At 35.5% G+C, this 26658-nt stretch overlaps 1 protein-coding gene across 1 annotated transcript in view; it reads left to right on the top strand.

The window, feature by feature from the left end:
- Positions 1 to 26390, top strand: part of MEOX2 (mesenchyme homeobox 2) — a 53149-nt gene extending 26759 nt beyond the window's left edge. The window contains exons 2-3 of the mRNA XM_079302921.1: positions 12911 to 13083; positions 25079 to 26390. Of these exons, the coding sequence (XP_079159047.1) occupies positions 12911 to 13083; positions 25079 to 25303 (398 nt within the window). The 3' untranslated portion in view covers positions 25304 to 26390. The remainder of the gene's footprint in view (positions 1 to 12910; positions 13084 to 25078) is intronic.
- The last annotated feature ends 268 nt before the right edge of the window (positions 26391 to 26658 follow it).

A 26658-nucleotide genomic window follows, 5' to 3' on the forward strand; every position in this document is an offset into this window, starting at 1 on the left:
AGCAAAGAAACAAAAGAAACAAATGAAACAAAAAAACCTTTAAAGTAAACCTACAATTCTAGAAGTAATGCACATACTTTTTTTTTAATATAAAATGATACATAATACAAAAATAATTGAAATGTTTTAGTTTGTTTATATTTCAAGGCATGAGAAGACACAGATTTCCTGCTTTCAAAAAGAAAGTGAAAATATATGAGAGTAGGAAGGCACCAAGTTGTGTTTAGAAAAAGCTTAATGTTCAGCTAAATGCACAGATGCATAAACTAAACACTTTTTATGCTTATACCATTGTTTATACAGTAATGAGGATTTTCCATCAGTTTTCATCAGTTAAACAGTAGCTGTCTTTTTGCTGTTTAATGGAAACAAGGCAGTCTTGCATAAAAACATCAGATGTATCAGCATGTTATGGTCTTTGATTTTTCATATGAGTTTAGCATAGTTATAACCATAACAGACCAACATTTTAACTTCCTTTCCTTTTGATTTTTGACTTGGATTTGTGAACTGAACTGGATCCAATTTTGTTTAAGGAGAAGGCTAGATTTTTGGATGATAAAGAAAGTCAATACCCAGTTTCTCTTTCTGTTTTGAAAGATGGAGACTTCTTGTTTATTACTAGGAACATCTGCCAAATGCTCTAACACCCGAAAAAATTATCTATTTACTCAAACCGATGTTGTATCTGTGAAAGTAGATATTGCTCCATGTTTTCAGTGCCCTGGAGGCCTATAAATCCCCTGAAAAACATCACAGCAATGTGAAACAACCCAGTGCAGTTATTCAGCAAGAGCCATTTTTGTGGGGCTGTGCTGTACCAGAACATGCTCAGTCCAGCCTATGCAATAACTCCAAGCCTTGGTGACATTTGTTCTACTGACTAGAGTCACTAGGGAATGCAGAAAGGAAGGGAGATGCAAGTCATGCTAGCTGAGCACTTTAAATAGCCAGACAGCAAGCAGATGAATCCTAAACGTGCTGTGCTGCTAAGGAGCTCTAAGCAGAACAGTGGGTAAGAGAGGGAATGAAGCTGTTGAACATTTTACAGCTGCCTCTTGACACTTTGTCATGCAGCAGACAGTTGAGATCAGATGGTTCAAGTTTTGTTTTGTATCAATAGAAACTATCAGCCAGTACATTGCAGGGGTGAGTATGAGAAGCAAACAGTCCCTTGTTTGTAGGTGTCCCCTTCACCTCCAGATCTGAGCAGCAAAAGCAAGAGGCTCATATTGAGGGTGGTTATCAATGTGTAAAAAGAGATTGGAAATGGTCTTTCAAAGATGTGCAAAGATACCCTCTATAAAAATAGTGTAATATCTAATAATTTTATTCAGTTGGGTGGATTTTCAGTGACTGAGTAGTGTAAAAATAGATGAAATAAAGTTTTTTGTTGAAAGGAGTAATGCCCCAGGGCTGGTGCCTAACTGCTATAACTTGGTTTTTTATTTGTTTGTTTGTTTGTTTGTTTGTAAAGGCTTCTGACTTTATTCCTCTTGAATTTGAAAGCTGCTACCTTTTTTGTTATTTTTTTCAAATCTGCCTGATCAGAGTTCAGGAGGTACCTTTTGATGTTTAGAGGCAGATTTTTCTACCTCCCTTCCTCACACTGTTAGCATGGGCAAATGCAGCATGCATTACTGTTGCATGAAGTCCCTCTCTGGAATTGCTGGTTACCAGTATACATACTGGGATTTCATTGCTGCTACATCCTTCAAGTAGGTACACTAATAATTTTATTGACATTTTCCCCCCGTTTCTGGGATCTGATTATCTCAAATATTGTGTCTACTCTTACTGCATAGATACAACCCTATATTATATGGATGGGAAGAAGAGCAAAGAAATGTAACACCAGTTTTAATTTCCTAGAAAGATTTAGTTCAACACTTATCAAAGACAAAAGGTGGGACAATGTGTTACCTCCAGCTGCCAATTGTTACTGGAGGTGACAACTGATCACCTGAGAGAATTTGGGTACTGATTTGAAATGGTTTAATTGTACAATTCAATAATCTCTTAATTTGTTTTTGGTATTCCAACATCTAGGATGAAGAAAATAACTTATAACTATCCAGCTTTTATCTTCAATACTCATTAATGTTTTTTAAATTTTTTTATCCCAATAGAGGTAGGTATTTTAAATTAGCTTTTTTAAAAAGAGTAAAACAAATGCTGTCTAGAGTTGTAAAAAATATGTAGAATTTACATGGCTTTGACATACACTGTCAGAATATTTCATTAGCACAGTACTTTACCAGGAAGGCTTTTATTCTCCAGCTTGTAGGCAGCAAGCTGTGAGAGGTGAGTGATAGAAGAGTCAGGCCCTATTATTTAACATTTGTTTGCCAAATGGTCTCCCTGATTGGAGAAAACTAAAGTTTCAATAGTTTTTACTTTTGTATGAGTTTGGTGATCACAGAAAAACTTAGCATTACTGACTAGGAGTTAGAAATAAAGCTGGAGAAAAAATTACCTTTTCATTCAACTAAAATACTTTGGACATTAGGTTTAGTTATTGGTGCTTTTGGGTTGTGGAAGTTTCTTTTCTTTTTCTCTTTTTAAATTTTTTTTAGTTTTTTTTTTTTTTTTTTTTTTAAGTTTTTTTTTAGTTTTTTTAAGCATATTTCTTCTCAGTAGGCTCATTTGAGACCAGAACTTTATGTACACACTGACATGTTTGCACAACCAGTCCCTTGTTCTGTATTTTCTAAATAAAAAATTAAGACTTTGTAGTGAATATCCTTTCTTTTGGAAGTAGCAGTCCATTTTAAAAGTTAAAAGAAGGTTTATAATTTTCATTTACTGTAGCTTTAGTCTCACTATATTATAAAAAAGGGAACAGTATACAAGCATGGCATCAAAGTTTGCCATCTCAAAAGCTGTACTAGACCCCATACTTGAAGTAACTTCCCCTTTTGGATATATAACATTTTCTTGCACACTAATCTTAAAATATAGGAAGGTCTCAAAAAATTGTGCTACATCTTTTTGCTCACATGAAAGTTGAAGTGTTTTTTAATTGTACTCTGCCAAAGCTTTAATTTATGAATCACAGACTTTAATGATGTAAGTTGATTGTTAGCAATCAAGAAAAATTAGTCATCAAAAAGCCCTCCCAGACTGTAAAGTATATAGTAAAATATATCTAGAAAAAAACTTAAACCTGCATTCTTAGCTAGAATTTCTTTTACAGATTTATTTCCTTCACCCAATATACTATTTAGAGAAGCATTTTGGGTTTTCAGTTTAATTATGTGAGCATTTTTCCACCCTTTACAATTGTACTATAGGTTGGAAAAGAAATTTTGTTAGTGTCAAACATGACAAATCCTATGGGTATTTTTAATGGATTATGCCACTTACGATAATTATTCGAGAAAACAAAAATAAAGGAAAAGGCATGGTGCTGAACAGGGGAGCTATTAGGGTAAGTCAAAACCAGCTGATATTCAGAACTTCCAAAGCAGTCATTAGTAGGGTTTCTATCTCATATTAACAGACAGTAATAGTTTTAAGTTAAAAATGAAACTTTCATTGGCCTGAAAGCCAATGGTATAAATAGTTAAAACATCTGAAAAATATTATTTTACAACCTTTTTTATTCTGGCTTTCCCTGAAAGACAGGTAACTCCATTTAATTGTATGTGGGAAAGTACTTTTCACTGTTTTTTCCAGTTTTATAGTTAGTGATACACTTCAGTACAGTGTTGTAAAGTAAACTGTGAATGAAATAATAGAAGACATCCCCAAAAGCAACCCTGTTGGGTACAAGAGAGAGCGTGTTGTGTGTGTGTTTTTCTGTTTTGAAAAAAGTCTGGATATCTGCTCAGGTAAGTTATGAGCACAGCTGGGCCTGTTTGCTTCGTTTTAATGCTTTCTGAGGGATAATAAGATTTACAAAACATGTCACTAAAACATGTGCAGGCAAATACATTTGCACAGAAATCTATATTTCTTAAAGACCCAGACAGAGATTACATTTGTGCCTCATGCTGAAAGCTGCAATGCCACACTAGCTGAGCCATGTCCACTAGGGACAGCCACTAAGGCAGAGAATGACCACATGGAATTGCTTGTGGGGGTTGTGACACTCATCAAGACTGTGTAATGGAAAGTGATTTGTGATCCTGCAGCTCTGCAAGGTGCTACATACACTTTAGAGGCCAGTTATGGGTGTTTGAAAAGGACAGGTTTTAGAAAGAGTAAAAGCATTTCAAGCAGACCGAATTAAAAAATAAAAAATTGAGAAAGGGCACACTAACATAGGATTAAACAGAAGTACTGAATGTTAGATTTTCTCCAGACACGGCTTTTTTCTGTCATATGTTCAACATATATAAAATTTTCACTACATCACTAAGGGGTCCCAAATAAATCTGTTTTGTGATGAATGGGAAAAAAAATTAGCTAGTGTAACACACGTGGAAGAATTACATTAAAAATACCACTGTGAAATGGCTTCCTGTTTCCTGTAGCAGCAAAATAATTCTTAGAAAGAGTTAAAGTGGAATTGTTGGTACCCATTTATATTTTCCTTTGTGTAACTGTATCCTGAAGCTTTAAAGAGATGAGTGAGTTAAGCAATATGGAGCCCTCAAGAAACTGTATTAAACTGCTGTAAAGTGTTTCAACTTTTATTGCTAAGTATGGAAAACTAAAAATCCTTGATTCTTTGGCTTATGTGCAAAGTATTTATTTTTTTGTTCAGGCAGGAGGTTATGCAATTGCAATAAACTTTATTTAGAAAGCAAACTTGGAAGTCAGCATTTTTTGACTGTAAGTTCTGCCTGTATATTTTGAAAAAATGTATATGAAAGAGCCTAAGAAAATACTCTTCTTTACTCAACTCAAGACTTTTCATGATCCTACACAAAGTAAACTGGTACTTATAATGGGAGCAAAATCAGCTCTGATACCTTTGCGGTTGAGAAGAGATTCCACTGAAATTCTTGAGCTTCTCCAGTTTGCTCACTGTGACATAGGGAAGAACTTGGCCCATCCTCAGAAACTGGCCCAGATGGCACACTCCCTCTAGGCCATTTGCTCTAGTGAAGGTATATATCAAGGCACAAGGATGGGGTCTGTTGCAAGACCTGCAAGGATTATTGTAGATTCTGGTTTTTACTTTTCTCTAATGTAAGGTCTTGTGTATGAGGGAGAAGTGGAGGCAATGGCATTGCCTGTTTCCAGCACACCAACTATGGAAGAAAGCTCTAGGCTATACACTTGGTGAAATTTGTAATCAAATTACACCTTGATTTCTGCAAATTATAGATAATGTGAATAAAGTGTAAAAAAAAATCAAAGCCTATTTGCTTATAGGTAGAACACAATTTTTTATTAAAAGTATAATTTGAATTTCACAATGCAGATTTATTATAGTGGTAGCAGAAAATTAAATAATTGACATATTTCCATGGAGTAAGTAAATAACCACATTAAAAATGTTTCACTCACTGATTCAAAGAATAGTATCCACAAGATCTGCACTTTGCAAGCAACAGAATTATTATCAAGCACTGACTGCCATTTGGGAAGCAAACATGGCTAGTTTTGCATTGGAATGTACTGCTGCTTAAATATAAGAGACTTTTAATGTCAGTGTGAAAGCATATAAAACTAATGGCCATTTATATAAAGAAGTCAATATATAGAAAAAGGTTTGTAAAATGCATCACTTGATGTATGTTCCCATCCTGCTGTGACTTGGACTCTAATACACTAACAGTGCCTGTCTGGCTTTACCCATAAAAAAAAAAAAAACTATTTTCATGATGTTTAAATTCTAGGTAGCACATGCAGGAAGCATACCTGGTATATTTTGGCATATTACTGCTGACTTTCTTAGGAGCAAGTCACTGCAAACTTTTTTTCAATTCTTTACCCACATCTCAATTCTTGCTGGCAATATCTTAAGCTAGATCTATAGGATTTTATGTCATATAAAGTGGAGCAGAGCGACCACAACTATATTTTGCCTAAAGAGGCAAATCTACACATACTTGAGAGAAAGCATTTTCTCAAAAATGATCCACGGTACATTTTTTATCACTTAAGTATTTTAGGTTTCCTTTATATATATATATAAAATTTTATTTTTTTTTTAGATATGAGTTATATATGGCTTTTTGAGTCCCAAGACACTGCTTAGTAATTTTGGCAGGACAAGGGTCTCTGATTTGCAAAGCTAAAGTGAAAAACAACCTATCATTTTAGGGAGGTATGACTTGTTGAGAGGGGATTATCTAAGTAAGTTCTATGTGTCTTACATTCTTCATTTCTCAAGCAACCACTTCCCTACAGTTTGTAGTGCTTTAGATCTTTCAAATACCATCTTCTTAAGCATTTTAATGTGATAACATAGCTCCAAAAAGAATACTTTAGTGCCTACTTGGAGTTCTCAGCTCCTTTCCAGGGAAGAACTTCCATCAGAATCATGGGAGCAATAATGACTGAGGTATGAACAGTGCTTGGAATGCGTTTAGTTGCTCTTTTTTTCATTCTCTTCCTCTTGTTGGAAAGAGTCTCTGTGGGAGATGTCTAGGAGGTGAAACTCAAAAAAAAAAAATAGAAATTATATAAACTTGTATTTCAACTAGTGTTTTCTTAACTTTTCGATCTTTGTTCTAAGAGGCTTCTGTATGGAAAATCTTTTAGTTTAATTTTATGGGTTATCTTTTACCCTGGAAGATTCACTCCTAATCACTGGGGAGCAGGTCTCAACACCTTTAATGAAACTCCTCTACATGAAAGCAAGTTATAAAACTCGTTTGGTTAAAAAAAAAAAAAAAAAAAAAGCACATGTGTTATTTGATGCTGCATGTAAGAGATGGATCTGCAGAATGTATTTGCAAATGGGAATTGTCAATCCCAGTAGATAAAATGTTATATTACAATGCAGCCTGTAGTTATTTTCAGAGAAACCCTGTGTCTCCTTCCCTATAATAAGCTGTGATTATACACACACTTTGGACAGAGAGTAGTGTCTGCCATGTGAAGAACTAGGATAATTAGTCATATTAAAGAGAATACATAAGTTGTCTTCCATATCTGCATGGTTTGAAGAAGCAGTGACCTGCACATGATATATAGCTAGAAGGTACAAGAATATCCTTTTAAGCAGAAGTCTCTTCAAGAACCTGCACCATTAGCTGCTACAGTATTATGAATCAATGTTTCCGATATTGCAGTAGAATTCCTAGACTTTTACTTTCAGAAGGCAATAATAACAAAATGTTGGCAGCAGCAGCTAGTAGGTAATGGTTTAGGACAGTGTATAGTGTGTTTCAGAATACTCACAGGTTTTGCTGTGCCAGGTCAGTGTTTTTGTTGGGTGCGGATATGAGGCTGTTTTAAATTGTTAATTGTCACAGACTGTTAGAAAGCATTAACTCAATAAGCAAACAAAAATTTGCTTTCATTAGACTGAAAAGAAGGATTCATGTAGCTTTGACATTGTACCTGTGCTACTGTGCAGTTTTGCCCACTTGCACATGCAGAGTTGTGAATTGGAGATGATGATGTTGTTTGTTCCAATATTTAGTGAATTGCAGCTCGAGAAATATTTTTAATGACATTCTCATAAGAAGCACTCAGACTGAAGGTGCTCAGTGATTTGGAAGTATATTTTTTCACTAGGAAAAATCTTCTAAGAACATTATTTAAATGACCGTGAAGAGAAGGAAAATTATGAAAAAAATAGATTAATAAAGTCTTCAAGATTTCATGCAAATAAGAGTAGGTGAATCAAAGTAAACATAAATATGTAGCGTCATGTTTTTTTTCTTTTGTACAAAGATTATACACAAAAGTAGGGAGTAAGGATTTAACTTATGATCCTGCAAAGCAAAGAGCTGTGCTTTGGATACAGGATAAGTTTTCATATGAGCATAAGTTTTCTGAGTAACTTTGAACTGAAATTTAAGAAAAGTCATATAAAAACTTCATAATGTTGCATATTAAATGTGAAAAATATCTGAAAGCGACTATTCCTGGGTAAATCTTGCTCTCACATGTAGTTTCTGGCAAAAAATAGGAACCATGTGGAGACCTTTGAGCCATCTCCTTGCTACTTTTCTCTTACTTCATGTTGCTCATATCTTAAAAGAAAAAAGAAAAATAAACAAGCATTTTGAGTTGAATCATATATCATTAGTGTGTTCTATTGATTTCTAGAAGCTTTTGTTGCATATTAGTTATTCAAACAAATGTCAAAGACTTGTTTGAAAGCAATATTCTTTCATGTAAAACTATTCAGAAGTAGTAAGATTTTTGCTTTTATAACTTTGCATAGATTGCTTCATTTTAAAGTAGATGTCTGTGTAGTAGTTTTCTGCAAACACTCGGTCATCATTTATAGGAAGATATACAATTAAAACTATTTGATTTTTCCAACTTCACTATAAATTAATAGTGAAACAAGTTTAGAAATAGCTTGCTAATGCTAGGGGCTTTTCAAGGGCAAGTGTCAGAAACTTAGTGAAAGTTGAAAACCTGAATATTGAACAATAAAGGTGAAATTCTTATGGCCTTTTTGATACAAATCTTTAGCAGTTATTGTCACTACTCACTCACAGTGTGGATGTCAGGATATGAAAACCTTCTGTAACTACCAATAGAACACTAGCAAGCTGATTTATTTTTGAATAATTTTGTCTGGGGATTTACATTACTGGTATTAGTTGAATGTACATTTCTGTCTGAGAAATGAAGTTATGTCAGCCTCTTGAACTAATCCAAGAAAAAAATAGCACATTTTACCTTTGATTATGACTTTACCTGGTTACTAGCAGATCTTTATACCATAGATATCCCCACCAGTCTCTTTCCATATTCTGTGGTCAGTCTTTTTTTTCCCCTAGGCATGTATCAGAAGTAAAAATATCAAAATTATCATTGTTCATATTCTATACACAGGGGTTAGATCCTGGGTTTGCTTGGCATGCTTCAGCTCTAAATGTAGAGACAAGGAAATAGGAACTCTGGTGTAATAATACAAATGTTGGGATTAAGAAGAAACCTTTCCCTAAAGTAAAGCAGAAGTAGCTTTGAAGGGTGGGGTATAGTGTGATTAGAAATGATTTTTTAAAAATAAATCTTGAGCTGTTATTAAACTTGGCAAAAATCTAAGTCTTCAAAGATTTGTAGAACTGCCATTTATAAATCTGAATGTCTTTTCAAACGGTACCTTCTTACATCAGTTACCAACAAGCATTTTTGTCTAACAGGAGATATTAAAGATGCTGCCTGGAGTTTTTGAAAAGTGATAAAAACAGTTCTAAGAAAAAGGCATGACCTGCATCCCTCAAAGTAGTGTTTAACTGCCTACATTACTTGACATCCAAAGAACAAAGGTTTCCAGAAGAGAGACTGATAAGGTACAAATACCTGCATGTAGGCTACATCTTCTGAAAGTGGGCCAGAATTTGTCTGGCAGGAGGCGGAAGACAGACAATATAGATTACTGTATTTTTCATCAAGTGGTTTGTACCATCTGTATGTATTTTATGTGTGCCTTTTGAGAGGCAAGTAGTCTAACTGAGTTCCCCCTAGGCTTTGTTCTCTGCCTCTACACCTACCACTTGGCATAAGATGTAGCCAGTAGAAGAAAGCTAAGGTTCTTGGGACCTTTTTCTTGCCTTAGTTGCAACAGCTGCGAAACAGATGTAGTGAGTTCTGCCAAGAATCTCTTCCAAGTCTCCCACCCATTTTCCACCAAAGAGAAGCTAGTCAGGTGATATGAACAGAGTCCTGAAGGTCAGAAAGAGATGGGAGTTCCCAATCTTGGCTTTATAAGACTGTTAAAAAAACAACTGATTAGTAAACCTAGATTCTTTCTCCTTGGACATTAAAACAATCCCAAATTTTAAAACTAAAGTTCCAAGCAGTGCAACATTGATAGGACATAAAAGGCAACGTGTACATGAACCACAGAAACACTGCAGAAAGCAGGTCAGATAACAGCAAGAGATGCAGGATCACCTAACTAGTATCCATTTAAGTCTCTTTTAAGATATATTTTCAGTATCTCAAATGCATTAAGCAAAATACCATTGACTTGCTGGCCATATTTTTGTTGAAACACATTTCCTGAGACTCCAGTTGCTCTGTTGCATTAACCTCAGTATTGAGAGGGAGTCAGATTTCTGTACCTGTCCCAGGTTTCTGTGTACCTCTCCAACTTCTGCTTTCAGCAGTGTTTGAATATACTATGTGGTCTTTAGTGTATTTCAACTATTACAAATCAAAGCAATGATATTCTCAAAAACAAATAAAACCCTGCAACTTTTCCACAGTCAGTCTGCTGGTGGAATCTTACTGCTGGCAAAACTATGGCTGTCAGGCATTTAGAATCCAGCATTGAATTAAAGGTAATATCTAGCAATTCAGTGTCTGAATAATCAGTTGTCCAAGAATGCTTATATTTTGCACGGGGTCAGTGTGGGCTAACACTGGGTTCTGAATCCTCTCTGTTGGCAAAGATGATAGACATATGCTACTCATGCAGTTACATTTCTCTTTCCTTATCCCAGTATCCCTTCCCTTTTCAGTATCCCAAGTATCATTAGCTCTGAATGTTATGAAAACCCTTTTGCTGCTGTACAGCAAAGCATGGAAAGCATGGAAAGCATGGAAACATCTGCTTGCACAAATTGCTCATGCTACAAGTCTCAGCCACTTAAAGACATCAATGTCTTCCTGGGAGATGTTTGAATGGGTACTTCTCAAGTTTTTCCTTTCAAATATTCTCAACAGAAGTAGCTACCAAGGTTTTGTAGCCTTGACCCATCTTTCTGTTGTGAATCTAGACATGTCTTCATTTCTGGTATTTAATTTTCAATATGGTATCAGTGTCATATGTAGACACATTATTTTATTTAAGGACAAAACCTCTAGTCTGGAAGGCAGTGAGCCATGGCTCTTTCTTACAGTACTGACATGGGAAGACTTCCTGGCTCACAGCTTCACACAGCCACACATGACCAGAACAGTTATAAGAGGACTTTAGACATTACTTGCATGAAATTAATTTCTGTGTCATGGTGCAGATAAGGACTATGCACACCCATCTGCTTTCAAACCTATAGGAAACACATCTGGCACTATAAGAATGGTAAGCCAAAATGGCAAGAATAATGATTTAGATATTTCTCTTCAATGATTCAATGGAATGGGGATACAGGGGTTTAAGTATTTAAATTCAGGTGATCTACTAGCATTTGGACCTTATAATGGGATGGCAGACAAGGAAATCTAAAGGAAAAAAAAATGATGTTCATGTTTCTGAAGCAGAAAAACATGGAGAGAAGTTACAGTAACATTAGTTTTTCTACTAGTATAAAGGAAGAAATGTGCATTTCTAGGTGTAAGGTGGTTTTCAAACATAAAGTTTTCCATGTTGAGTTTGGAAATGGATCCTGGCCCCACACTATTGTCAATGGGCCTACCATCTAATGTGGTCCTACCCTAGGAAATCCCTACTCCACTTTTGGTTGAACAGCTCCCAAATCCACTCAACAACTTTGGTGGATACCCTCAGTGCAGCCAGGACTGCACTTCACATTTGAAGTGAAGTTCTGTGTGTCATGTCAGCAAAAGTAGAGGTTTAGTGATATGTAGCCATTAGCTTTAAAATATTTTAAATTAATGACTACAGCATTGAGTCAAGCATCAACAGTGCTTATTAAAAAAATCCCCAAAGTTCCGTTCCAAGTAACAGAGTGCTTGATAAAAAGTGAAAACAGTCTTATACCTTTATAAAATGTAGATTTGAAACCAGACACACTGGCCAGTTGGACAGGCTCAGGCATGCTGATGATTCATCTGACACAGAGTCCCAGGGAGTGATTTTTTTTGTGAGCCAGTTCATTTGGATGTTGATGCACATTTCTATTTAAATCAGCAGCTGAAGTGTGAATTAATCTGTGACATTTTTAAGATGGTTCGTGAGGCCAGAATTTGACTAATGATACTCATACTGATCTCCTGCTAATTTTGGATTTATAGGTGTTGTATCATACCCAAACTTACAAATGTCTGGTCTTTTTTTCATCTTCTTCTTTTTTCCTTCTTTTTTTCTTTATGCTCTCTCTCTCTTTTTTTTTCCCCCTTATAGTTTGAACATTCATGTATTTAAACTGACTTCACTGACAGCAATAGAATGGCTGTCACTGAGTTACTGAGCTCAGTACTTTGGGTCAGGACCAAATATACCTGTTTCTGAGAGTAAAATGAATTATAAGGGTGATAATGAAACTTTCAGTAAAGCTCCTCTGATTGTGGCCAAAGTATTCCTTAGGTAATGAGCTTCAGTGCTAGCAAATTTCCTATACTGACACCAGCTGTGGCAACAAATTCCTACCTGCACCATAGCATGAGTAGGAGAAGATCCCATGGGACATGCTCACCAACTTTTTTTTGACCTATGCTTTGTTAGCTTTCCCTGAAAGTGTAGCTGGACAAAACCTTAAAGTATCTGCTGTAAAACAGCTTTGGCTTAAGGTATTAGTGAAATGATAGGAGAGATTCTTGAAGTATTACTCATTATATAGTAATCAAATGATACATATCCTGTACTGGTTGGATGCACTGAGAGTTGCCAACAGTGGGAAGGAATTGAAGCTTTGCAGAAATTCTTCAGAGAATTGTAAGAAAATGACACACTGCAATGTTTTAAGCTAAAGTTTGATGTGCGTGAATGGAAGCAGCAGCTGAAGTCTGTCAGAATTACTTCTGCTTTCCTGATTTCCAGCAAAGGATCCATAGGAATGAAGGCAAGGGTGTGTTTCAGAGAGAAGAAAGTTTCAAAAATGTAACTTTAGGTTGTTGCTGTCTTTGGGCTTGTTTCCTATTTAGCTATACACTTGTCATTACATCTTTTTTTTTTTTTTTTTTTTTTTTTTTTCAGATTCTCAAGAAGGAAACTACAAGACAGAGGTCAACAGTAAACCCAGGAAGGAAAGAACAGCTTTCACCAAGGAGCAGATCAGAGAGCTAGAAGCAGAATTTGCTCATCATAACTATTTGACCAGGCTGAGACGATATGAGATAGCAGTAAATCTTGACCTCACTGAAAGACAGGTACTGATGAAAAATAATGGACCTTAAATGCCTGCCCATTATGTACCACTGATTAGTAGCTCCTCACAGTAAAGTTCCTGTTTATAATATTTATGTTGATACATCAGATTTAATGTTTTCAGCAAAATTATATGCATATTATTATTTCTCTTGTATGAAAGTGAGTTATATGTTCATATGCACCACTTACAGATTAATTTCATCTATCAGGCAGAGATGGAAGATAAAAGCATGAATAACAGATCTGTTAGATGTGTGCATGCCTTTTCTAATCTGTCCACACTGATGACAATGAAGAGGGGGTAGGTCCCAAACACTGTATACACAAGTTGCTAGTTTGCCTGCTTGCAACAAATACAAGCATCTTGTCTATTAAGTATATGCAGGGGCCATTAATGCAGAGTTTCTGAACATCCTGTTTCCAGATGGCAGCAAAAATGGGAACGCCAGCAAAACTGGGATACAGGCATTTTAAACCCCTTTATCTTACCCTGCTCTGAGAAAGGAGAGGAGATGATGGAATTTCTTATCACTATTATTGGTTTCCTGCTCACCAAACCCTGGTCCAGGAAACACTTCTGCATGTGCTTAAGTTTCATCATGCATGTTGTCACATTGATTTCTAATGGAAATATCCATGTTACACATGTATTAAAGTGTTTCAAGTGTTTCAGGATCTCATCTCTATACACTAAATAGGTAATGAAGTCATATTTCAAATAATAATTACATCAATGTACACATTTTGAAAATGTGTTTTAGTAAAGAAGTTTAGAATACTGGCCTCAAGTACACAAAATCTGATGTAATATTTCCTACAGTTTTAATATTAAAAAGGAAAGCTTTTTGCCACTGATAGACAGTCATTTTTTTTTTTTCAGGAATCAGTACGAGATTGAGGGATTGCTTTAGCTGCAATCAGTAAGATGATAATATAGTCAAAAGTAGATATCAAAATAGCATAATGATTTGCAATTTTCTTGAGTTTCATCAACACCTGCCATAGGTGCATATATCAAATCCAGCAAAAATCCAGCCTTTTCTAAAAAAAAGGGCATGTTTGCTCACAAAAGCAAATGCAAGTGCTTTTTGCTTTGAAAGCTTCTACAGAATGGCTTTACCTTTGAGCTTCTCAAGAAAAACCCAGCAATATCTTGTTTGATTTGACTACATTTCCAGATTTCATTGGGGTAATTTTCAGTTACTTAAGTATGGTAGTTATGTTTGTGAAGCACACCATTTTGTATCAAACAGTGGATAAAATTTAGCCTTTTTTCATTTCCACTGCCTATTTTATTTAGATTCACACCTGAATTTGACAGCTAAGTGCAGAAGGAATGAATTTTTGTCTTGGTGACAAAGGTGCAGTCATCATGAAACTGAACAATGATAAATAAATTTTAAAAATGATCTGTTGGTCAATCTGACAGGAATCAGTCACCTGGATATATCCCTGCATTTAACAGCAGTGAATTTGGCCTAGAATTTGAGTGTTCTCCCCCATAAATTCTGTATTCTTTTCATCAAAGATCATGTTGATCAATGAAGAGACAGTTCACTATCATAAAGGAAATAGTTAATATAAAAGCCTTAAGCATACTGAAAAGGGACAGATAAATATTGAATACTGTTTCTGAAGGAGAAAAGGCTGCCCGTTTTTGTACATAGGTACAGATAATTTATTTAAGTCATGGCAGTACTTACTGTTCTCCAGCTGTCACACAGCATCAGTTTTAAGCATTCTGCTGATTAATGTGATAATTTCTATAGAATTGTCATTAGTCTATTTAATTATGTAATCTAATCCTTCTCTGCTTCCCCAGATTACCACAAAGTGACAACTGAGCTCCTAGAGATAACTCCCTTCCTTCCTTCCTTCCTGCCTTCCTGTTTAACACCACCTCAGAAAAGGAAAGCACTCATATTTTTAGTTTTATAGAATCCAGTTCTGTATCTTACCACAATGAAATGGTCTGAAAAAAGAAAAAACAAAAAAGAAGCATAAAAAATGTATTGTTAATCAAAAAATGAAAACTGAGGGAAATTCTGGACATATTTTTCAGTTTCTGAATCATACTAAACTAAGTAATGTTGTAAAGTAAAATTGTCTGTTTTAAACCAATGCTGTGATAGAAAAATGGTGTAAATAGCATGGACCTAGGTATGGGTTTCCATGGTATATGGCAGACTTCAGAAGCTGAATGTCATAAATCAAAAGACTTGGCTCTTTTTGCATACTTGTTTTACTTCAGTATTCCTCCAGTGACTTAAAAATGTACTTCAGGGTGAGCATGGTGTGACACTAATATTTCTTTTCTCTCAGTTAAGAGAGAGAACTCTCCTTAAGGACCTGTCTTTCTGTAATTACCAAAATGAATCATTACTCTTGAGTGAGATAACAGCACTTATTTTCATTCTTACTAATGATGTTACTTTTTTAAAACTAGTTGCCCCTGCAGATGAGATCATATTTGATACTTGCCTTAAACAGGTGCAAAAAATTATCTAAAATACACTGATGGAATTATGCACCATGCCTTCCCTTTTCCATGAGGTAGCATTTTGAGAAAATCACTTTTTGTGATACTGTTTTTCTTTAGTATTTTTCCCCAAAGCTGCATTGCAGAAAATGCAATAGTTGATAGTTCCTTCATTTCAAAGTAGTAGTAGCTCCTTTGTTTGAAATAAGTGAACACACAAGTGATAGCCTTCATCTCATCACATGCTGTAGACCTCTTGGTGTTGGAAGATTTCTTGATCTGTCATGAAACACTGAGTTTGCATACAGAGTATTGAAACTTTCTTTAGATAGTACAATGGCAAAAAAGTAGCAGTGGCTGTAGGGTGAACTAATGCATCTGCTTGGAAAATAAGTTTGAGAGCAGACCTCATGGAATTATTTAGCATTATTTTTTCACTAGAAATTTTTAAAAATGACAAATGTATTACTCAGACACAGAAGAACAACAATATAATCTGGTGAAAGTATTGTTGGGTCATCCTAAAGCTACAACTTTCAGTTATTTCCCAAGATGTGTGATCAATCATGGAGCCTATTATCTTTAAAAATCTCTATCTTCCTCTTGACTATAGTGATAATTTCTACCATACACCACAGATTAAAAGAGGCACTGACCAACTAACACTTCATAATTACCTTTCTGGCATTTAAACAAGCTGCAGAAAATAACATATGTCTAACCATATTTTAAAAGCTATATAAGGGTATTAAAGTTTTCTGCAGTCATCAAAGTAAGGCTTCCTTCAACTTTTGAAATAACTTACAAGATCAGTTCAAACATAAATGACTCATGGAATGCCATTTCACAAAAAATAATAATGAAAAAAAAAACCCTTAACAACATATGGCTCAGGAGAAGGAAGTAATCCCATCACTCCCTAAAAAGGAAACCTGAGTTACAAGACAGGAGGATGAAATTAAATAAGTGCCTCAATTGCCTAGATATTAAGAGTGCACTTTGAGAGCATTATAAGCACATCTGGTGGTAGGATGGCTCTATTATGGTATTGTAAGAATTCCAGAAATATAGGTATATATAATTCTTGCTCCCTCTCCTATAGAGTGCACTCACAATCCCAGATCAGGCAGCAGTTAATAATTTTCAGCTGGCAGGCCTCTATTATATTCTGAAGAGCTAGTTAGACTAAAAATTATCTGAGCTCCCCAGATATTTGTAAACTTGACAAGCGCATTCTTGGCTTTTTTGTACCTCCAGATAAACTTGGAGAAGGTTCCATGCAGACTTTTTAATATCTCACTGTGGGATGAGGGGAGGAAGCAGCTGCAGTGGGGTATCAGAGGAGTGGCAAAATGGACATTTTTATGGAGCTGATCCTGCCAAATATAGAAAGAGTAGGAGATCTTTCCATCTCACAAGTTCTTTTAGCATGGAGCTAATCAAAAGAATAATGTTGCAGCTCTTCAGGCTAGCTAAGGTTACCGGAATAAACAGTCCAAATATGTAATGCTGCAGTTTGCCAACATAAACAGAAAATCCCACCTAGTCAGATTACATTCTGCTGATGGCAATGAGAAGTTCATTTATTCTCAACTTTAATTTCCAATATCTGCCTAGAAGTTAGCAATCATTTATAAAAGGCCTAAAACCATTGATTTTGCATAGGCAAAGGACAAAATTTTGTTCAAGTGAAGAATGCTTTTGTATCCAGTATTTGACTTCCATGCATGTGGTACCAACATGGAGTGAGTCACAAAGAAAGAAGCTTTGTGATGCCTTTTTCTGCCAGAAAATGAAACAAGCAGCACAATGATTTAAATTATACTTTGTTATAGTACCATAACCCACACTGTAGCACTGCATTGTTAAGACCGTGCAAATACTACATGAAGTTTACCATTAGAAAATTTTTCTCCAGACCTGGTTCCCTTAAGTTTCATCACAAGTGACTTGATTAAAACACTTCTCAGCATTACAAAGGTCTAGGGAGGCTAACTACTGCATTTTTAGATTTTACTGGTAAGGTAAGAGTGGTTTCACTTGATCACCCAAGAAAACAGGGAGTCCAATATTCCACCGTCATGTGTTTGTTCTGTACAGCCTCTGGAAGTGTAAATGTCTCTTCATGCATTACATGGCATAGCTGGTTTTCTACTTTAAGAAGCTAATTTTCTGAGGTTAGGTGGTGAATATTTTCAAACAAAAATAAAAAAAATCAAACTGTATTGATAGGACAGACTTGGCCATATCTGTCTGTCATGCTGTCACATCCTTGAAAGGCAGCTGCTCATTCCACACTTCCATGTGTTAAGCACACTCGATCCACACTATAATAATGAGTCTGTGTGGCTTGAAATCCTTTAGATATTTTGTTTATTTAAAGTAACACTCTTATTAAAATAAAGCTTTGATATTTGTCTTGAGCAGTATAAATACGAGCAGTAAGAGTTACTGTGCTACCTCCTGTTCTTTCTCAGGAAAGAATGCAGCTAGAAAACTTAGGTTATAATTAGTGTATAATTTTGATTTGTGCAATAAGTCTTTTAAAAATCACATGGCAAAAATTCAATCAGCATGTTTAATTTGCAGTATTGATTGAATTCAAACAAACAATTCATATGCAAATATCCAAGAACTTCAAGCTGTTAGTTGTGAATGGACCCTACACCTGCAGAGAAACCCTTTGAGGTTCTGGGTGGAGAGAAACCTCTACCTGTGCCAAGAAGCATATATGATATAGACAGGAATATTAGCAGCTCCTACAGCTGCATTTACAAAGTGTGGGAGGCACTGCCATTACCAACTCCTGCTCTTTCTTAGACTCAAGTTGGAAAGATGTGTCTTCTTCAGTCACCTGTTTAGGGAGAGAGGAGCTATTATATTTGTCATTTGTAGTCACTTTATGAAACAGAAGAAATCAGCAGAGAACAAATTATTTTGGAGAGTTAAAAATTAACATGTAGAATAAAGGAGATTTTTTTAAATGCAGGTCATTGAGAAATGTTGATCTGTGCAAAATGGTGCAAAGTGATGCACATAACATTTTATCACAAAGTAAAATACTCAATATGTGAGTAATTAATGGAGGTAAATGCCTACAATAAGAAGAAAGTTTAACTAAAAGTCATCGTCCCCACAAATAAGTTTTCCACCATTTGCGTGTTTTGTAGATTTGGAATCACACAGTCATAGGTAGAAGGTAGGTAGAATGAGTTTGACCAGCAGCCCCATGATTACCTTTTTTTGTCTTTAACAAAAAAAAAGAAAGACTAATTATACCAAAAAAAAAAAAAAAAAAAAAAGGTTTTATATAAAACAGGTCAGTAGGAAGAAGGTACCTGAAATAGTGTACATACTTCTCCTTAAGATATGTTAACTGTGAAATCTGCTTTAGAGAGGTTTTGATTCAGGAGGATTAGCTGTTTGATCATTAATTCAATTTTGAAGACCATCAGTGGAGAAGGCAACTGTTCTTTGGATGGAGTAGAGGGAGGTAAACTGAGTGCCCCCAAAGATTCCTGGAACTGGAATGAAGTACTGCTGTCCTCTGAAATATAATGTCTATTCCATCCCTGTTTAAACGTGGGAGGTAGAAAGGAGAATGTATCACCTAAGCAGTACCAAAATCTCAACTGACTTTTATGTAACGATAAACCAGAACTCCTACACCTTCCTGGGTGCCAAAAGCTCCAGCTGTCCTTTGTGCACCTGCCAAAAGCTCCCCTTTTTCTCAACAGCTGCTGCAAAGTACTTGTACACATTCAGTGCAAAGTTCCGTAATGTAACACAGAGCTGATCATTTTAAATAAGGGAGCAGGTGACTTAAGTAATTTTAATAACAAGGTTCTTGAACCACTTATTAATTTCCAAAGATAAGTTAATTTTCTTCAAGTGATGGATTTTGGAAATAATTTATAACAACTAAGACATTTAATACTACAATTTATTTAAACTAGTTTTAATCTCTAAAATATATTTGAGATTTTCATGAGAATTTCTTTGGAATAGAAAATGGAATTCCTTTCAGCCATATTCCATGAACACTTATATTTATTAATAGGTTGTACATTTTTATTTACTTCTATAAGTTTCTGAATAAATTATCATTAAAAACTATCTCTATACATGCAAATAAAAGGTAAGCTTCAACTGTATAATGCCAGGTATTTCTGTAAATTTCAGGAGTTTGACTTTCCTTAAAACTTGGCAGCATAACCATACTATCTAAAAACAGCAGGAATGTTTTCAAGGCCAAAGAAAGTTTAGAAGTAAACCTCTTTTTTTTTTTCTAATTTCAAAAACGCAGAATTATTTGTTGTTATTCACATGTTTTTCTGTATTAGAAGAAAGTAAATTGGAATATTTAAAAATAATAAAAACAAAAGGAAATGGAGAGTGGCTGACCAAGGCAGAATGCTTTAAAGGCTTGATGCTTTGGTCTTCATGACATATCCTTTAGGTATACTAAAACATGGAATTCAGGATACTGACTGCAAAGACTCTTTTTTGGAAATATAGACCCCTTAAAACAAAAGACCAGTTGCAGCTGGAGCAGTACTCTTGTTTCTAATTTTTAAGGCTCTCTAGATATCAGGCCTCAAATTTTAATCTTGTTTGGGACTCAGACCACTAAAAGCTGAAGTAGAAAACCTGATTTTAAAAAATAATTTTTCATTTCTAGAAAATAGTTTTTATAAAGAGAAAGTATTTCTTATTAAAAGAAGAAAGGGAGCGGATAGTGCAACTAAGGTACTTTGAATTCAGTCAATTATTCTTAAAGCTAGCATGACTGAAAGGCTCTGTTGAAGAAGGAGCACTAAATCAGAAGTTTAGGAAATATTTACATTTTGAATCAAAAGGATTGCTGATGTCCACATCAGGAAGTTATATTAAAGGTACACATACAACACAGCACATTGTGTGGCCCTTAAGACTACTAAGGGCTTATATACCATAAGTATGAAATAATTATTTTGGCAATGTAGACACTAACAATGTCAACCTCCTTGTTTTGACTCCCCTCCTATGATTCCTACAGAGCAGACCTTAAAATAAATTGGTCACAGCAAAAGCATTTATCTTGTACATCACGAGATACGCGAGGAGAAATAGTTTACTCGTATCTTAAGTAACAGTCTAATCATCAGATGTGGAGATGCAGATGCTAAACAACTTGTTGACTAAGGGAAAAGAAGCAGGGCTTTCGTGCCAGTAAGCAGATGTGCTCAATAGACTGGCTCATAAGCGCTGATTTAGAAACAGCTGTTAATGCTACCATCATCTTTAATATGGCTCATTTCCCGCCACTTCCTTTGTTTTCTGTGCGTGCATATGCTTGCTCTGTACAGTCAAGTTGTGCTAGTCAAAGGGTGGAGAAGAGGGAGTGCATTTCAGTAAACAGTAGGCAATCAGGACCTGATTCTGGGAGGTGGTGAGCATGCTCAGACCCTTTTGGAGCTAACTGAGCCTTGAAAAATAGCTTTGAAAGTTTTGTAAATCTTATTAAGTTTGTCACAGCAGATCTTTAAGCTTCTTTAAAGGATATAAATTTTGCCAAAGTTGTAAATGTCACTATTAGTTCTTTTGCTGGGGATATTTAAAAAAAAAATTTCAAGTTTACTTCAGTAAGGATTTTTTCTCTCTCCTTCATTTCTATTTTAATTTTTCTTTATTTTTGTTTTATTCATTCAGTCACTCTCCATCACTCTTGATCTATTCTATTCTATTCTATTCTATTCTATTCTATTCTATTCTATTCTATTCTATTCTATTCTATTCTATTCTATTCTATTCTACTTCTTTTATTTTCTATCTTATTTCTTTGTCCTCTCTCCATTATTTTTCTTAGGGTGTTTTGTTTTGATTCATGTTTTATGCAAGACCTGAAAGATTTAAATGAGTTTTGTGTTTAAAAAGCATATTTTTCCATGAACCAAGATAAACTGATGCTCTGAATTGCATCACACAAAGTTTGCTTCACTTCCTCTCCATTACTAAAATACCGATGGATCACATATCAGTAACAATTACACCCTCTACAACTCACCCTTCAGCTCCAAAGGAAGTTCAGAATTCCAATATCTAAATTTGATCTCTAGAGGAAATAACAAGTGAAGTACCTGTCTCATATTATTAGCACATGAGCATTAAAGTCTTCATTTAGAGTCTATTGAGATTTATAAAAAAAAATCATATTGACATTAGTGTACTTTGGATCAAATCAAAAGAGGACTTCAGTACTTCGTAATGGAGGAGATGAAGAAATATATACTAAAAATACTTTGCATATGTGTAATGTATTTGCTTATATAAGACCCCTGCTGTACATTAACACAAATGGCATCAAAATAAACTAACAATATTTTCAATTATAAACTTCATTATAAATGACTTCTGGCTTCTGAGAATAATCAAAACATAACAAAAAGGCAATTGCTTATTTTATATTCTATAAGTAAATCAGATACAGTTTATTTAAAGTAATGAACAAAAAAGCCTTTTTCCCCCCCTTTTTTACTATTGTTACCATATTATCTTTATGGGAAGGCTATATGTCCATCAGTAGTATATTTCCTTCTACAAGATTGTCAGGATTGCTCTCTTCCTTCTACACTCAAGAGAGTGCATGCAAAGGTAGCTGGAGTAATTTCAGCCCAACTTTCCCCAAATGCCATGTTTCCCTTACAATGGGTCACATGCATTCACAGCGTTGCATGCTGGGTCCTTGGAGGAATATGCAAATGTATCTTGTGCTTATTATTGAAAAGGGAAGTCATTATCCCTTAACTGATTTATATCAACTGATTTATATATTTATATAGTATGCAGATGCAGAGCTCCACTAACACCTGGTGGAGGCATTTTAAGGCATCATCTTATGAGCTGATCTGAGGGTTGATGATCTGAGTGAAGAAGCACTTCCCAGCCTGGATTCAGCTACTCATTACCTGGAACCTGGTGTCAATCTTTTGGGTTTAAAGCTCAAGGAAACAAACTCCTCTCAACTCTGCTGTTGTGAAGTGGCCTGAATTACAACAAGCAGACCAAAGTGTATTGCGACAAAAAATGAAAACTGGAATAATTTATTATATTACAGTAGAGAAAGGTAAAAAAATGTCAGCTCAGCAGATATGAGAAGTGGTTTTGTCTGTGAGAGAACAGAAATGAGCACCTTTAACAGAAGCCAGGCAGTGATCTTCTTGCTCACTCAGTCCCATCCAGAACAGTTTCTGACTGGTCATAGGAATATTAGCTTCAGTTTCTCAAGTATCCACAAATGAACTGACCACATCCAGAAGGCCTGGATGCCTCCTGTTCCAGCCTGCATACAGGCTGTGCACTGAAACTTTTACTTCAGATACATCATTGTCATTTTTTTTCTTGAAACCACATTTTCTATACATTGTTACTCTGTTCTATGCTCTGAGTGCTGTAAATTATTCTGTGAATGTTCAAGGACATAAAAAATATCCAGACAATTGCTTGGACCTTTTAACAATTACTCCAATCCTGTAATTTCTTCTTACCACAGAAAATTCTCTTGGCCCTTATTTCATAAGAAGTATGATAATATCCTATGATAATGGGTCCAATCCAAATTGTATTATTTTTGATGCTTAGGTAATGATTGCAGTTGTATCTACAGTACTATCTGGCACAAGCAGAACAGTGCCTTTTGCAAGGGAAACTTCACTGTTTAAAAAAACCCCAAGAACTGAAATGAAGTAACATTATCACTTCTCCCAGAAAGCTGCCAATGCTGTACCCTTTTGAAGACATCGTTTCCACAGACACCTCTGATACCAGTCCTGAGTATTTTAATTTCCAACATCACAGCAGCCAGTAATAAATACCTTCCCTTTTACACTTATTTCACTTTGCAAGCTAGAATTTTTGGCTGTGATGAGTTCACTAGAGGAAAAGATGTGCTGTGCTTTAACAGCTCTTAACTAACCTGGAATTATTTTGCTCTGTTCCCAAGTGATCTGCTTTAACAGCTTATTTTGGCTTTAAAAGGAGTATAGACTATTTTAAAAAAATAAATAACCTCTCTTACTTCCTATATGCATATACAAAGATAGTGATGCGTTCTATCAGTTCAATTGTAGTAAAATTGTAATGTAACATTCAAAAGCGATAGTAAAGGTTAAAAACCGTGAGGTTTCCTGGATGTGTATGACAGATTCAGCAAAACAGCATTTTTGTGGCTCTATTACTCATGTTGTACAATATATCCTGCTGTGCCTGTTGCTTGCTGATTCTTTTAAAACTCTGAAACACATTCTGCTAAACACAGCAGAGGATATACCAGCATTGCAAACTTTCTTGCTTTTTTTCCCCAGTGACATGTTGCAGGCATTGTTTATTTTTCTGTGGAACCTTCATCTGAAGAGCTGCACAAACACACACACACACACGAGACTTCTCAGCAACATTAACTCTAAATGAATCAAACTGAACAATATTCTATTCATACTCTTCTCAGTGACAGTACTTGAAGCTGATCTGAAATCAGCCTTTAATCTGGTCTAATATATTTGACAGCTGCTATGCACATATTTTTTTTCTTTACTTTTCTTTTGGCTATTGAAAAATATTGTGGTTTGCAGTGCAAATAATTTAGGTTTACTTTTCCCTCATATATTTCCATACAGAGATGGGGAGGAGGGGAAATGAGTTTCAGCTGGAATAAAATCTTGGGGTTTAATGTGACTTAAACACAGATACGATTTTAGTCTTCCATGTTATGAATTTCTTTTTCACTCTTATCTGAAATTATTTGCTAATTTGGACTCAAATTTATAAATGCCTTGCCTTCTGACTTTGGGGGTATTTATTTGTCTAAAAATTTTGATGAGAGTCTATGATTAAGTGTAGTAGACTAAAGGATCAGCTGACTAGAATAATTTAAATACATTTGTGAAATAGACAGGGAAGTCTTAAGCTCTTATAGTAAGAAATGGTCTTTCAGATACTTCAGCAAATTATAAGAAAGGCACCTTTAAAACATTGCACCTGAAGTTCATCACCAGCTTACAGAAAAAGCAGAAAGCAATTCCAACTTTCCAGGCAAGTTGCTTTGCAGAGTAACTACCCTCTGATGAAGGATTCTCTATTACTCTAAATGTATGTTCTTTTGCACAGTCCCTTGATGGGAAACATTTTGCCTTTGTTTCTCACCCTGACAAATGGCATTAATATGTTTTTCAGGAGTGTGTGATCTTTTTAATGTTTTCTAAAGGGCTTGGAGATGTTCCTATGGTACTGTCTGTAGCAGATAGCCCAGCTGTCTTAGAGTAACCCTGTTTCCTCCTTTGCATTATTCCCAGTGTTCACATCTTATTCAAAACTGAATTTCCTGATCTTCGGGGAAAGCTTGCTAAGCTTTTTTCCATCCAGACAGAGAGGCACAATAGAAAAATACAATCCCCAAGTGCTGCACTACAGGTAGAAAGTTCATTTTTACCTTCAGTGACCCCATCTTTATTTTCTTGTTTTGTCTTTCCTCCGCGAAGGTAAAAGTTTGGTTCCAGAACAGACGGATGAAGTGGAAGCGTGTAAAAGGGGGCCAGCAAGGGGCAGCAGCCCGGGAGAAGGAACTGGTGAATGTGAAAAAGGGCACGCTGCTGCCCTCCGAGCTGTCCGGCATCGGCGCCGCCGGGCTGCAGCACACGGGGGACTCGCTAGCCAACGACGACAGCCACGACAGCGACCACAGCTCCGAGCACGCACACTTATGATACCCGCAGAGCGCCCGGCTCCCTTCTCAGGAAAGATGCTTTGCTGGCAAGCCTTACACAGGCATCGTTTACTTATGCAAGTGACTCTGGCAGTGATCTTTAAAGTTGTTGTGGAAAATTCAGGCTTAATGTGTCTGCTTTTCTCGATCCTTAGATGGTTTACAGTAAGTGCCATGTCTTAAAGGTGCCTCAAGAGTGGAAAAGTGGAAGACAAACTTACTTTGAACATTCCAGATTTGTTTGTCGTTTTTTATGACAGCGGGCAGGTATTTTTGCTTAAGCTTGCACTGAAAATTACATTGCTCTCAAAAGACATTATATTCTGAAAACCACAGTGCCACAAAATCACTATCTAGTGGATAAGAAATGTATTTTAACTCTGTATATATTTACCTTACAGCATTTTCCTGTCTTCACTAATTTTTAGCAATGCATTCATATTAGCTGATGGCAATAGTCACTCATGACAATAAATGGCTTTTTGTCTCTATATCTTTGTTTTGTTTTTCCAAAGACATACAATACATGCAGATACTTTTGTTCGAGTAGAGAACAATACAATAGTGTCTGCTAGGACACATCCTTGTATGACAGACAAAACAAACCTTATGTTGCATTTACTATCAACTGCTGCTAATAGGGTATTATTAAATTTACCTAGCTCCTAAATTCTTCCTATCTTATAACTGCAAAAAGGGATTTTTATGATCATAAGGCTAGTCCAGTAACCTGCCAAAAATGTCATGTTTCACTCACGCTCAGTGGAAACTTTCCAAAGATTATTCATTTCTATTTTGTCATAATTGAGTACATAGATAAATGCTGACACTCTGCAGAAATGTTGTTGCTTCATGTTCAGTTTGAAAAAACCAGCAGATAAACTGAAAGTTATTACCAACTGCTTATGTTGGTAGGAATCAAAATATGAAGGAAACTCTATATTGTGTCCCATGTGTAAAATCAAGACACATTTTCTGTTTTAAGCTTTTCTGTACATACAGGCAAATACCAAACCCCAAAATTTAATGCAAACTATTGATTGTACTTTGTAAAGAAATATGTTTAATAAATAATCCTTTTTAAATAACTCTGGTCTCTCTACAGTGATTTCATAGGACTCTCAAAGTGATTTTTTGCCTAAGCAGCTCCGTCTCTTTTAAAGTCTTTTGGAACTTCGTCTGGGGACAACACAAAGCTGTTTTCAGATTTAGGCTTTTAATCTTGGATAAACCTTCTACCTTGATCCATTTGGGAAACTCTTTCTTTTAGCAGGAAAAGTTTAACTAGCAGCTAATGATGTTTTCAGCCAAAACCAACAGGAGTCTGTTCAACCATGTTTCCAGATTTAGAGCAAA

Source organism: Erithacus rubecula (genome assembly GCF_903797595.1).
Source record: "Erithacus rubecula genome assembly, chromosome: 3".
NCBI classification, from domain to species: domain Eukaryota; kingdom Metazoa; phylum Chordata; class Aves; order Passeriformes; family Muscicapidae; genus Erithacus; species Erithacus rubecula.